The sequence below is a fragment of the Dunckerocampus dactyliophorus genome, chromosome 14 (genome assembly GCF_027744805.1).
Source record: "Dunckerocampus dactyliophorus isolate RoL2022-P2 chromosome 14, RoL_Ddac_1.1, whole genome shotgun sequence".
Classification (NCBI taxonomy): Eukaryota; Metazoa; Chordata; class Actinopteri; order Syngnathiformes; family Syngnathidae; genus Dunckerocampus; species Dunckerocampus dactyliophorus.
Genome location: NC_072832.1, coordinates 6,266,495 through 6,280,105, shown reverse-complemented (window position 1 = coordinate 6,280,105; position 13,611 = coordinate 6,266,495). Strand labels below are relative to the sequence as shown.

The window sequence follows — 13,611 nt, the reverse complement described above, 5'->3', positions numbered from 1 at the left end:
GACTGTGCCGTTTTTATTTACTAACCATTGCAAGTCTCAACAACGGTTTTAATCTCATTTATTTAACCAGTGCTTTAGTTTTTCCGTTAAAAAGATGAATTGGTACGTGTTGTTTCCTCGAGGGCCTCAAACACCAGTGTGGTGCGTCGTGTTCATTGATAAATGGTATGGCGGCCTAGAAAACTAATCAGGCTCCCGCTGGCGTCGTTTAGCACTGTACGCTGCCTTCATAGCTGTTTTAGGGCTCAAAGAGGGACACACTGAGACTTTCCAACAGGCAGCTGTGCTAATACGCTCGGCTGGATGTGTTTCTGTGTAAAGAGAGGAAAGCGGCGTCTCGCTCCCTCGCCTCCTCTCCCACTTTTGAAATGTGACAGATAACATCCCGCCACAGTTCAAAACCACAGAGATGTGGGGTACACGGGGGGTAGTTTGGGAAGGGAGGGAGGTTTGAGGTGCAAGCAGGCTGATTTCAAAGTTTTTTTTTTTTTCTTTTTCAGGAACCGACATTTCATCCAACCGTTGCTCTGTCTGATGTCGGGCTTCAAACATCTCATTTTTCATTTCATCTGTTTCCTCTTTCTCCCGCCAAAACATCCCGCCTTACCACCTCCCCCCCAAAAAAGAACTACTGTATTGTCACTGTCGCCTAGATTCATTTTAGATTAACTTTTCTTTCTTTCTTGCTTTACCTTCAAAGGACCTCCATTATGTTGCCCGCGATAAGGGTGAGGTGGTGCTAGCGGAGGTGGCCAAGAGGAAGGCCTGTGAAATGGAGGCGCGGACCCTCGGAGGCGACGGTGAGGAAATAATCACAATGATTAACCCAAAAGACATTGAAGGTGACTTGCTTCCCCCCAGCACTCCTTTACATCTAAAACATACGCTTGATTGCGTCACCCGCATTTAAAGGCCTCTCTTACATCTATGAATGAGGATTGGATTTTCACGCTTGTTTAATAACACATCTCATTTTGGACAATTGAAATGAATTAAAAACTCAGACCCTCTTTGATCATTATGGCACACAAAGCCAAATGGACAGTGTGACAATCTCATAGACACGTCTCCAGCTAAACTAACCATTTAAAGTCACTCAATGTTGGTTTTTGTTTGATATTTAGTCCTAATTTGGGTTTTTAAAAATCAAAGTGCTATTTCCAGCCTGATTAAATGCATTTAAGGCACCAAATGGCTTTAGAGACCTTTTTTTTTGTCACGACTTCAGGCTGTGCTGCTGCTCTTTGACAAACACTCCCGAGAGCACATACCAGAGGGGATCAAGGCGACTTGCTGATTATACACTCACAATTCTTCACTGAGGCTTGTGTGGCCGACGGCCCAGCAGATGCCACTCAACGTTTGCGCGGAAACTAGATGAACATGTCTGATGAGTCCTTCATCGGTGCTTAAAACACAGCAGAGGTCTGAGAGAGTGTGAGAGTAAGGAGGCCAAATGAGGCGCGAGAGGTATTTAACTTCTGCGGCATAAGGTCATACACCTACAGGCCACATGCTGCTTGACGAATTAAAATGAGTATTTTTTTTGTGTGTAACTGAGGCCAGCTTGCGTGAGGTTTCTCTTTCTTCCCTAATGTGATGCTCAACACGCACCCTCATCCTGCTCGTAAGCCTCTTAATTGTCTCCTCCATGATTTGTCTCCATCACCTGCAGCATGTCCTATCCTTGGACAAACAACAGTGTATATGGAAGGAGGGAGGACAAGAGGGGGGGAGGTGCTTTTGGTTTGGAAGGAAGGTTAGCGTGCATGTTTGCAGAGGTTCTGCATCATATGGACAAATGTATTAGGACGTTGGAGAAGGCAATAACATACAGAGGTTAATAGAGTCTTTAGTTGTCTGTGAATCTTATTCTTCATCTCAGCAAAACATTTTGGACAACTGTATTCTACCAACTTTGAGTGTAGAAGCACTAGAACAGAGATGGTGTAGAAAGCCTTTCCAGAAGAGACGAAACTGAAGCACAGAAGCGACCAACTCCACTTGTTCCTCACTTTTCAATTTTTGTAATTCAGGGGCACTGAAACTTTTTCCAAGGGCCGCATACAGAAAAATTAAAGGTTGTAGGCACCACTTTGATATTTGAATATTTAAATGATATTGTTAAAAAAACAATCCAATGTAGGTCAAGATATACTAGGCAATTAAATAATAGAAAAAGAATAATAAAGAACCAACACCATTCCTATGAGATTTTTGTTATAGGTTACCAAGCAAATCTTGGGAGAACATTCATCCCTCGCAAAATCGTGGTTCGATTATCACTCCCTTGCCATATCACTGTTAATTAATTAATTAATACATGATTGCTGTATCTTTCTAGCTAGCTAGCAGCCGTCTAGAGTCCCTGCAGCATAACAGTTGCGCAATGTGATTTACACAATTGATAATGGGAGTGTAAAGGTGACTATTGGGCGAGTTATTTCATGTCTACAGGGCTCTAATAATTTTAAAATTTTACCGTATTTATAAAGTCAAACTGTTTTTTCTGCTCTAACTACAAAAATCTTCCATTTATTAATACTGAATCCTATATCGCTGAAATTCTTTTGTCACTGTCTGGTCTGGAACCAATTAACCACTGTAAACGTGGGACTACTGTATGTGTGTTCTGGCCTAGACGCACAGGTAGATGGCCATTTAGTTTTTTGTCTGTACCAAATACTCATTTGTGGTGCGTTTGTGTGTGTGTGTGTGTGTGTGTGTGTGTGTGTGTGTGTGTGTGTGTGTGTGTGTGTGTGTGTGTGTGTGTGATGCGGGTCATGTTTAGTTCCCCCAATACACCTGCAGTGACCTTTTTTGCTCCAGACACACACAAACTAGAGGTCAAGATGCGTCTACACTGAGTCTTGTGTGTGTAAATATTGTATGTGTGCAGTGGGCATGTCCTGTGTGACATGCAAGGCAGGTGAATCCTGCATGATGCAGTAATTTACAGTGAAAGGTTATGAAACACAAATTTCCTGTACAGTACAACATCCTGCTAGTCTCCACTACAAATGGTGGGTGACCTTTTACCACACCAAACTCTTTGTTCAAACAACACACATGTTCTGTGCAAACACACCCAAACTCAAGCAGCATGTTTAATTTATCCTCTTATAATGTTCTCCTTTACATGCACACAATATTCCTGTATTGACCTGAATATTATAAATATTTCAAAAACTTGCATCCACAAGCAATAGAAATACTGTATTCCTGTTTACATGTCAATCAGCTTATTCCTATTATTGTTGGTAATAACATCAAGAGAAAATGGTTGCCTTGATGTTAAATTTTTCTGCTTTGGTGAAGTTTGTGTGTTTGCCTTTGCAGATGCATGTTTCCATGATGCTATTCATACTTGCAGGTTGCCCAGAATATCTTGGTGTGGCTAATCAGCTTCATGTCCATAAATGATGGGTGTCGTAAGTGCGGCACATTGTACAAATAAAATTAATTAAATAATGATAATATTATTAAATAAATAATATTAATTATTTAAAATGGGAAAAATAGAGCAAAAGGCACATTGTAAGGAGAAACATCTTAAAATATTGACACTAATAAATGATACAAATATATATAATTATTATATAACAAAATTGTAAAAATATATATGTATAAAAATATACGAGTGGTCCCCTGCATTCTTTCGTTTTTACAGTATGTGGCCCTCTGTGGAAAAAGTTAAGCGCACATTTTTAAAAAATAAAATAAAATGTTTTCTGTCGTGGCATGGTACCTTCTGTGATCTCTCAGATGATTAAAGTAGGTTCCATCTGTGCTCCATCAGTTGTACGGACAAAAGTGACTTCTTTCAGTTTTTCAGTTTTTTGGTATAAAATATTCATGTCATGGTACTTACCCAGCAATACACTCCACGATATTTAAATTGGAAGGTTATATATTATTACAGTTATATCCTCCTCAAATAGTAAACCTTTACCACCTCCGTTTGACACCAATAATAATTCACAACATGTTTTTATGGCCTAATATTGGTTGATACAGGCGCATGCAACCAGAAAATGACCTTCATTTAGAATTTGGAAAAAGGATTCAATATTTACCTTTTAGAGTTATATTATAATAGTAATAATAATAATAATACATTTTATTTGTACATCACTTTACATTTCAAAGAAATCTCAAAGTGCTACTCTAGTTAATAGAAGAACATTGTGTGCATGTAAACAGGATCTTGAATTAGTTTCAAGTATGATCCCTATCCCATTCAGGAAGTTTTCAGTCTTTAACACTTCCTAGTAAACTGTGATGCAGCTATACAGCCTTCCTGTTTTATGCGTGTAGTTAAGGCTGGCTCAGGCTTGCCCTCAGTCATCATCATCTTCGTTATGCTGCCAAAGGCTTTTAGTCTTCATACTGTTTGGCGCATTCAAACTTGCGCGTATTTTGTGCTTAACTTTGAACATTTTCTCACTAGATTCTTGCACAAACACGTTGCGCCCACAGATGATTTCATTCTACTTCCAGGAAACAGCATGAACAATTACATTTCCGTCAGAAGATCGGCGTTCTTTTCAGGTGGATCACTTGGACTCAGATCAGCTTGATGTTTGTGTGAACGCCTTTTGTGAATTGTGACGAGCAAACGACTGTGGTGATGCTCACGCACTCAAAACGTACAATAGAAGAATCACGTTGCAGCTTAGAGATGGTCTTTTTTTTGTACCAAAGCAGAGGAAATGGCTCATGGCTGTGTGGCTGACAAGTGTAGTGATTGGGATAGATACGCCATTGTGAGCGGCAGCTTCACGTACAAGTAGTGGGAGGGAAGCTTTCTCTCTTTCACGCTATCTCTTTTCTTTTGGGTCGCCTTTTTGCCAAGAGGAGAAGCCAAGTTGGTTGCCTGCGTCTCTGATGTTGCTGCTGGGCCTTTTGGAGCTGGCGGGGAGACAAGAGCCGCTTTTATCTGAAGATCCACGTCTCCTACACCTCCTCCATCGCTCTCTCTCGTGCTCGTTACAGGGAAAGCCTGTTAGCTCCAGCGTGTCCCCAAGAACAGAGCTGTTAGTTTCGGCTTCCCCCTTGGCCCCACTCACTCTTTGCACACAACCTCTGCTGATGTTTCACCGACTCCCTGTCTCGACTCGGCGGTACGACAAGGAGTCTGAAGCTGTTGTCACGGTGTGAAATCCTTAAAAAAAAAAAGCTGAGGAGAAGTCTTCTCTCCCATTTGGGTAGCACACATCATATGGTCATGAAAAATGATGAGAGTGAAACATATCCATACATGCCATGCTAATTGCTGTCAAAGAGATGTAATTTAATGGAAATAGTTGTCAGGCTTTTCTGCAAAGACAACAGGTGATGTGTTTACAGTGTGTGTACGTGCGTTTGTGTGTGTGTGTACGCATGTGGGTAGAAACGGGAGAGCACAGGGACTGTTTTTGAGGAGGAAGATAACATATATATACATGCTTAGTATACTGCATATCGGCGCATTGTTTATATAAAGTTCTTCCTTTGCAAAGACAAAAATGCTGATTTTCGATTGGACATTTGTCAGTGAGCTGTTAATGTAACAATGTGTTGTATTGTGGTTGATTGAAAATGAACTTTCAGTGTGTTCTAGCAATACACGTAGAACTAGGGGTGTAACGGAACGCCATAATCACGACTCGGTACGTACCTCGGTTTTAAGGTCATGGTTTTGTTCATTTTCTGTAATGGAACAGAATGTAAAACACGATACTGCTTAGCTTTTGTGTAAACACCTTTTAATGATTTTTAAAATGAAACCATTGCTCATAATAGCACGTTTAAAGTGTGATTCAAATGTTCTGCTACTATTAAATAAACTAGTGTTAGGTAAATAGATTTTCAGACATGGGTGCTATCTTTAAGCTTGATTAAAATTTTCTGTTAATTTGGAGCTGTCCTGTCCTGTAATTTATCTTTCTTTCATAAAATACAGTAAAAATTGTCATATTTCAGACATAGTTGCAAATTGTGATTAATGATTAATTGATTCGAAAACTAAGTAATCTGATTTAAAAATTAAAATTGTATCATTTGACAGCCCTACTGTTTTTTTTCAAACATTTTAGATCCTGTAAGAGAAAGAAATGGTGTGTATGCTTTGGCGACAAGGGCCAAAGTACAACAGGACCTTCAGACTCTACCAAAACACTGTGAGTAATCCATGTGTGCATTGTGTGTGTGCGTGTGTGTCATTGTCAGTAGCATGTCCCTGCTTGTATCATGTCAACTGAGTCTGTTTTTATTGCACATCCTAATTCCCCTTCTTTTGTTTCCACAATATCGCCACTTTCAGTAAGTAAATTAAGCCTCCCGGGACGGTTTTGTGTGGAGAAGTTGATCATTTTATGGCCCATTATGGCCCGTAAATCGTATGAAAGCACAGAGTGTCCAAGCGGCCTGGCTGCAGTGCTGTGTCTTTCTCTGGTGACGTCTGAAATGTCAAAGCCACATCAGTTCTGGCTCTTAAATTCAGAGCCCTGCACAGTGCTTTAGCCACATTTTCAAACGCCACCAGAGCACATTTTGAAGCGCTGTTCAGCCTCGGGCGAGCTGACGAAACCCAAGCGATTGTTTAATACGGCCGTGTGTGTGAATGACATGTTGAAAGAGTGTGACTAAAGACACTCAAAGCATCTCACACAAATATAGTCATCCACAGCGCTATTGTAAAGGAGGAGGAGGGCGGGCATTGTTGTCATCGCCCAACTAACATATTGGAGTGTTTATATGGGATTCGTGTGCATTAGATAAAAAGGCGCTCTTGTTTTTCTGTGTTCTCCTGAGGCTTTTCATGGCTGTTTGACTGTAACACTGATGACTCCGTCCACGTCCACCCTGCCTTTCGCTAAGCCCCCTTCCATCCAGCCAAAATCCCCTCTATCGGCCAATTTGGGTCCAGAGGGAGAGAGATGCTCGGTGCTAAGCTCTTTTTAAAGACACTAAAAAGGAATGATGTCGGCAGTTTGGCAGTCAGAATGGTGCTTGTGCTGCCCTGAGTCTTCCCCTGCTGACTGAGGCCAAGAAAGCACATCCCAAAGAGAGCGCCAAACAAAAGCCTTTGCCTTTTTTTTCTTTTTTTTTGACAGCACAATTTCCCACCTCGTGTAGAACAATTTTATATATTGCCCTGCTCCCCGACCATTGTAATCTGGTCTCAGATGAAGTTTCATTGTTTCTCATGAAGCCAATGACAGCTTAGCTGAGACAGAGTCGGCAAGGCTTTGGAGCGCAGGCGTTCCCCCATTTGGCTCCGTGAGAAAAGAACCGAGACGGGCGAGCACAATGGCGGTGGGAGCTTGACTGCAATTCCGAAAATCTAAATCAGAGTAGTAAGGAAGAATCAGTGGCAATCTGGGAAGCGTCCCAATGTTTCTTTAGTGGCCGCCGGCCTCAGACGTTCTCAGCTTTCTGGTTTTGTTTGTGGTGTAGACTTTAGAAGAGCAAGTCTGTAATATACTAATATTTGATTTAATGATAATAATTGCAGAATAGTATTCTAAGGTGACACAAGTTAGCCTAAAGGCTGTGATAAACAATAATAGTCAGCAGTCTGCTTTGTGTTGTACCTCTTCAGCCTCACACGACTTCTAAGAAATCTTTGTTTGTTTGTCTCCAGCGCCAATGGATGAACCAATCGGGTCCGAGCTCAGGCGGAGCACACACACGTGACCGTGAACCCAGACGTCCCGAGGACACTGATACGAGCTGGTATGTCTGCCTGTCACACTATCTGTGTTGTGTCTCACGCACGTCTTATCTCGGGCTGCAGCTTAACCTTTGCAGGTGAACGAGTCGCAGGAATATAAATAAGAATAGGAATAAGCATAAGGTAACCTAGCGAGCATTGCTGACCCTGGCACTTTGGGAAATGTTGTTTGTTACTGGTGGAGTTGTCTCCATTGGGTCAGCTGACAGCAGAATTTACAGCACCAGAGACTGTTTACACAGCAACCATGCACAGTCGTCCCTCGCAATATCGCAATTTGATTATCGCTGTTTTGTGGTTGGCTATGGCGTATTATTCGTCAAAAAATATTGAAAGACAAAGGTATATGTAGTATTCTGGCCACTGGTCTTCAGTAATGTCCCATTATTTTGACATGACATTCTCCTGCAGTGATGTAAACAAAGAATAATAGGAGTATAAAGGTGATGATAGGGATGTTATTTCATTTCTACAGGGCTCTAATGATGGTAAAGATTATATTTAGAAAGTCCAAAACAGGTTTCTGTGCTCTAACTATGAAAATATTCAATTTATTAATATTGAATCCTACTTTGTGGAAATTCACTTATCTCGGTCGGGTCTGGAACCAATTAACCGTGATAAACGCGGATGACTGTAGTACACAAAAATGTACTTTCTTGTTGGAATGGCATAAAACTCCTGGAGACACTGTGCATGCAAGGCCAGTAGTTGGCAGTATCTCATAAATCTCATCCCACAAAGCAACATCACCGCTTGTTCTTCGTTGCTTGCTTCATTTAGTTTAGTTCTCCGTCTGATACGGATTTGTCACACTAGAGAATCACTCTGTTGTTTGATTGAAAATCAGACTTCAGGCTAATGGAAGTGATTTGCATCACCGTTTTAAATGTCTGTACAAGGATTTTAATGTCAATCACAAGCTTATTAGCGAGAGCTCACCTTGAGCAACAACGACACCAGTCAAGGCGACGTGTCAGATTAATTCAACATGTGCGTGTGTGTGTGCGCGTGCGCATATGTATGTGTTATAATGCATGGCTTGTGTTAATATGAACATCTAACATCTTGTGTCTTCCCTCTTTCTTATACTGCGGTGTGAGTTATTTGGCTTTAATTTGTATATACAGTCGAACCTCGTTTTTGTCATTAATCTGTTCCAAAAGGTCCCAACGAAAACCGAATCCATTTTTACTGTAAGAAATAATGCAAATCCAATTAATCCGTTCGAGACACCCAAAAATATCAACTCAAAACACATTTTGTAGAGCATAAGTATAGTTTTACATGTAGAAAACAATGCAAAATACAAATGAAATGGATAAATGGACTTTAAACATCACTTATAGCTTTACTGAAGACTCTTGTTAGTGTACACGGCAATGATGGAGAAAGGAGTGGAGGGGATAGAAGAGTCACGCGGACGCTGTGTCACTCTAGTCCGTTCCAAACTTTAAAGAATAGACTGTTACAGCTGTATACTTGCTCACTTGAACTTTATTGTAAACTTCAGCAGCAGGCACAATCATCATTACATGCTGGCCTGGCTCACTTCCTGTAATGTGTCTCTCTTAAACCGTTCTCTCTGCAACCTGTGTTAACAACGAACATTTAGATAGATACCGTATTTGAGAAATTACAATTACAATTCTATTGTCACAGATGCTACTGTTGTACTTTATTACAAGTATTTTCTTGAATTCAATAGTGTTTCTCAACTTCTTTATCAAAGTTTTGGCACTTGCAACTTTTTTGCAGGCGTACTTAATTAAAAAGCACATGCTGTCTGAAAGCTTGTTCGTCTAACACTCAAGTATGCAGTGTGTTTGAACGCTTTGTCAGCGCAGGCCGCACAGTGCTTATTAGGAGGAAGAAAGGAGACAGATATGGAGTTGTTCATTGTTCTGTGGATGTTCTACCAACAAGCCACACACACACAATAAAGATGATTAAATGATTCGCCTGGCCATAATCTAGTGTCCCAACTGTAAAAGAACCACTTTACATTTTTCAGAGACTAAAACACCAGCGCGTGGTGCTTTGTTTGAGTACAGCGGAATGTTAAGCGGACAGACTGTTTGTTACGCGCACTGTTTGGCTGTACGATAACCGAGACAGAATACAAAAACTAAGACATATTTTTGGCAATCATTTTTTGGGCGTATGGAAACTGAGATATCACTGTATTCACATTCGTGACCGGATGTTGTTATCCGGCACCAAAATTCTTGTATTTCTTATTCTTATTCCACCCCATTTTTTGACGCTCAGCTACTTCCATATTCTTCAACCAATTCAAGCCATTCCAGCATAAAAAATGTTTAGTTAAGTATGGACTATTTATTGACACATTCCACAAATTTTGCGACAATGGGAAAAAAAATTTAAAGTTCCACATTTCTCACATTTAGATTCAGACTATTCCAACATGAAAACCTTCAGCTCATTCAAAAAAATTCAGGCTCTTTATTTTCCACATTACAAAAATTCTCACTTTTCCAGAAATTCCAAATTTTCCAAACGCAAATGCAAACTGATTTTTAAAATTCTTAAGACGTCCACGTTTCTTAGGTGATTTGAATTCTTCCAAAACCAAAGTATTCTGGCTGTCTATTTTTTACATTCCAAAATTTTCTGGTTTTCCTGGATTTCCACATTTTCTGGCCCAGAAATTTCTATTGAAATGAAAGTCATTTTGCCTTTCTCAGCCCATTCAAACCATTCCAGTGTCTAAACATTCAGGCTAACATTTTCCACATCCCCAAAATTCCCACTTTCCTTGTAATTCCTCATTTTTTGTTTAGCACATTAGTTCAGCCTCAGCCTTCGCTAGTTTTTATTATTACAGTCGTCCTTCATCTATCGCGACTAATTGGTTCCAGACCCAACCGCCATAAGTACATTTCCGCATAGTGGGATTCAATATTAATAAATGGAATTAGTTTTTTATTTTTTAAAGCATAGAAAACCTGTTCATGACTTTCTATATACGATTTTTACCATTATTAGAGCCCTGTAGTCTGTTTGTCCTTTACATTTGTATTATTCTTTGTCTACACTACATTGCTCAACTGTAACAGGTAACATGATCACTGCAGAGACACAAGAGATGGCAGCCGCTAAGATAGCAAGCTACCGAGCTAACTAGGCTAACTAGTTAGCCTCTCCAATTGACTCATTATAAACTGTGTTTCAAACCGAGTGGGTAAGAAGGACAAAGTAAGAAGCCAAAACCTTACCACTTCCACACGGAATGGGAGGAGAACTATGTCGGGTCGGACATGCCATGGCTGACAACATGCTATGTGAAGGTAATCTAATCTTATGTAAAATAACGTTACTGATGACTAATGGACAGAATACTACATATGACTTGTTTTGCCAATATTCTTTGACTAATAATAGTCCATTGTCAACCACGAAACAGCGGCCATTTATTAATCAATTCATTTTTGCACAACCACGATACAGTGAGGGAGCGATCTTTGAACCACGATGTAGCGAGGGACAACTGTATTTAGATGCCCTTATGATATAAATGAATTTCATACCAGGAAGATATTTTATGTGCCTACTGTTACAGTGTTTATCTCTCAGGTGGATGACAACCTCGGGATGCTTTGACTTCTTCATCTGGAAACCATTTGATGACAATAACTTGAGATTTGTTAATCGTCATTGTTATCACAGATAAAAAAGGGGCTTCCTACATTCAAAATGCTTTTTGCTTCCATGGAAGGAACGTCGCCCACTCATGACGATGCAGCATCAGGACCAACTGAGGGTCCTTGCAATTGGAAGATGGCCAGTCTGTGAAGGTCTTTTTCTTAACGATGGACTTCAGCATTCATGCACAAGAGATCAGATGTCACTGGTCGACATGCATTGATGGGCTTCTTCCACACCAAACTCATCCAGCCATATCCAGTATGCTTTTGGAGCACATATCACTTGATCTCAGAGACATGAATGCAACTTGAAGGAAATGGCAGCTTTTACCTTGCAAAGATGCCATTAATCATCCTATATAAACCATTTAATATATTTCCATCCCTGACACTGAATGTTCCTCAAGGTGTGTGTGTGTGTGTGTGTGTGTGTGTGTGTGTGTGTATGTGTATGAGGGAGTGTGAGAGTGTGCGTGCGTGTCGAGCGAGATTACGGGCCACAGTTTTATTCATGAATAGGAGCCAAGCAGCGACTTTAAAGCGTGGCGCCGAGCCCCTTTCCTGAACAGCCGCCATGCTCGTGTCAGAGCTGTCGACGCGGCGCGCTCAGCGGCTAATCTGACAGCGCTGTGCGAGCCCTAATCCCTCACTGTATCCTAATCTATTTACTTTGCATTCTAAGAGGATTTCCATCCAAAAAAATATACAAGAAGCGATGTTGGAAATGGACAGAAGATCAGCGAGGATGCTTTTCTGCTCTTTTTTCCCCCTTGTTTGTTTTGTTAGCTTTCAGAAAAAGAAAATTCATTGTATGTTTTCGGGGAGTCAATCCCCTGCGAGAGGGATGTCTGAAAGGAATTACATTTGTGACTGATACTAATACTTCTCTTATGTAAACATCCAAATGTGATATTTGGCTTGCCACGATGCAGTCACGCAGCACACTGCTGTTGCTGCTGCCTTCATTCACACTGCTAATTCACAGAGCATCTCCTCATTGTTTGACCTGACAGCTGCAAAATTGCTTAACAGCCGAGGACCAGCTCCTCTCTGTCTCCCCCATCACCACCAACACGCCAACAATGGCCCACACCGTAGACTTTTTGACATGCAAACACACAACAAGGCCAAGTGCTCTCCTCAGCTCTGCTTTGAGCATTTTGAAATCATAAATAATAATGACGCTTCATTTCAAATGTGCCCACCAGCTTCATTTTTCCACCACCTGAGATGACTGTCAGGTTATTAGCAGTGCCATTAACTACCGGCCTTGTTCATGTTTGGAAATGAAGGCAGCCTGCAGCACTTTGCAGCATCCTGGGGTTTTATTTTTTATTGGTTAGCTATTACAGTGGAACCTGTTTACCTCGGTCCCGCTTATGTTGACAACCCTTCTGTGTCAAGCAACTCCTCAAGTCCCAGTCCACCGTGTTCTTATTATTAAAGAGTGACCATTTTATATAATGTAGAATATCATATATGAAAACAGAAGAATCAAAGTATGCTCGATTGGAGAAAAACCATGACAGCAAATTGTAGCGGGTTCAAAAATCCTTTGAACACCCACTGTCATTATGTCTCTGGCCAAAGTCACAAGTAAATGCGCAAGCAATAGCTAGGTTCAGTTTTCGGTTATGTCGACAACTTCTGCTTATGTCAATGTCAATCAGCCAGTCAACGGCTGAAGGGTGTCAACATAAACGAGTTCTACTGTACTTTTAATGATGACCCCTCACCCTTCATAGCTCGCTTTGTTTCCCATATTTTTCTGAGCGAACGACTTGTGTCATCATGTACATTATTGAATGCATGAAACCCAACACCGGCACAGGCCTTGTTCCTTCCCTGTGTTAGGTTTCCAACTGTTCCAACACCAGCAAAGTACTGTACTTCGTTACGGTGCAATCTACCACTACCACGGTTATATTTTCATCCCTAAAAATCATAATTTTACTCTACATTTACACTATGACTATTCTTTCTAATGTGACTGCTCTAAATTTTGGTTTTGAGTGTTGTGATGGCTTTAAACAAAAATTATGATTTGGTGAAACAGTTGTGCTTCTACGCCTGACTGCTGTAATAAACATGTTCATATTAATGTAACACACACTGCTGTAAAAGGTTTATTTTATTTCTGTGTTTATGCATTTACTCCTATCACCCACATTGATTTTTTTTTATTTATTCATTGTCTTCTGTGTGCATATTTGTAGGTCACAAGTC

The 13,611-nt window shown here is 40.6% G+C and overlaps 1 protein-coding gene across 11 annotated transcripts in view; it reads left to right on the top strand.

Annotated features, from left to right (window-relative positions):
• wdpcp (WD repeat containing planar cell polarity effector) overlaps nt 1-13,611 on the top strand; it is an 82,957-nt gene that overhangs the window by 52,213 nt on the left and 17,133 nt on the right. For 2 of the 11 annotated variants that reach the window (XM_054798279.1, XM_054798282.1), the window contains exons 17-19: nt 701-842; nt 6,078-6,161; nt 7,628-7,719. In XM_054798279.1, coding sequence (XP_054654254.1) covers nt 701-842; nt 6,078-6,161; nt 7,628-7,680 — 279 coding nt within the window. In that variant the 3' untranslated portion in view covers nt 7,681-7,719. Of the gene's footprint in view, nt 1-700; nt 843-1,228; nt 5,652-6,077; nt 6,162-7,627; nt 7,723-11,314; nt 13,548-13,611 lie in introns of those variants that run through there. The other 9 variants (XM_054798283.1, XM_054798281.1, XM_054798280.1 and 6 more) reach the window with 9 other exon arrangements.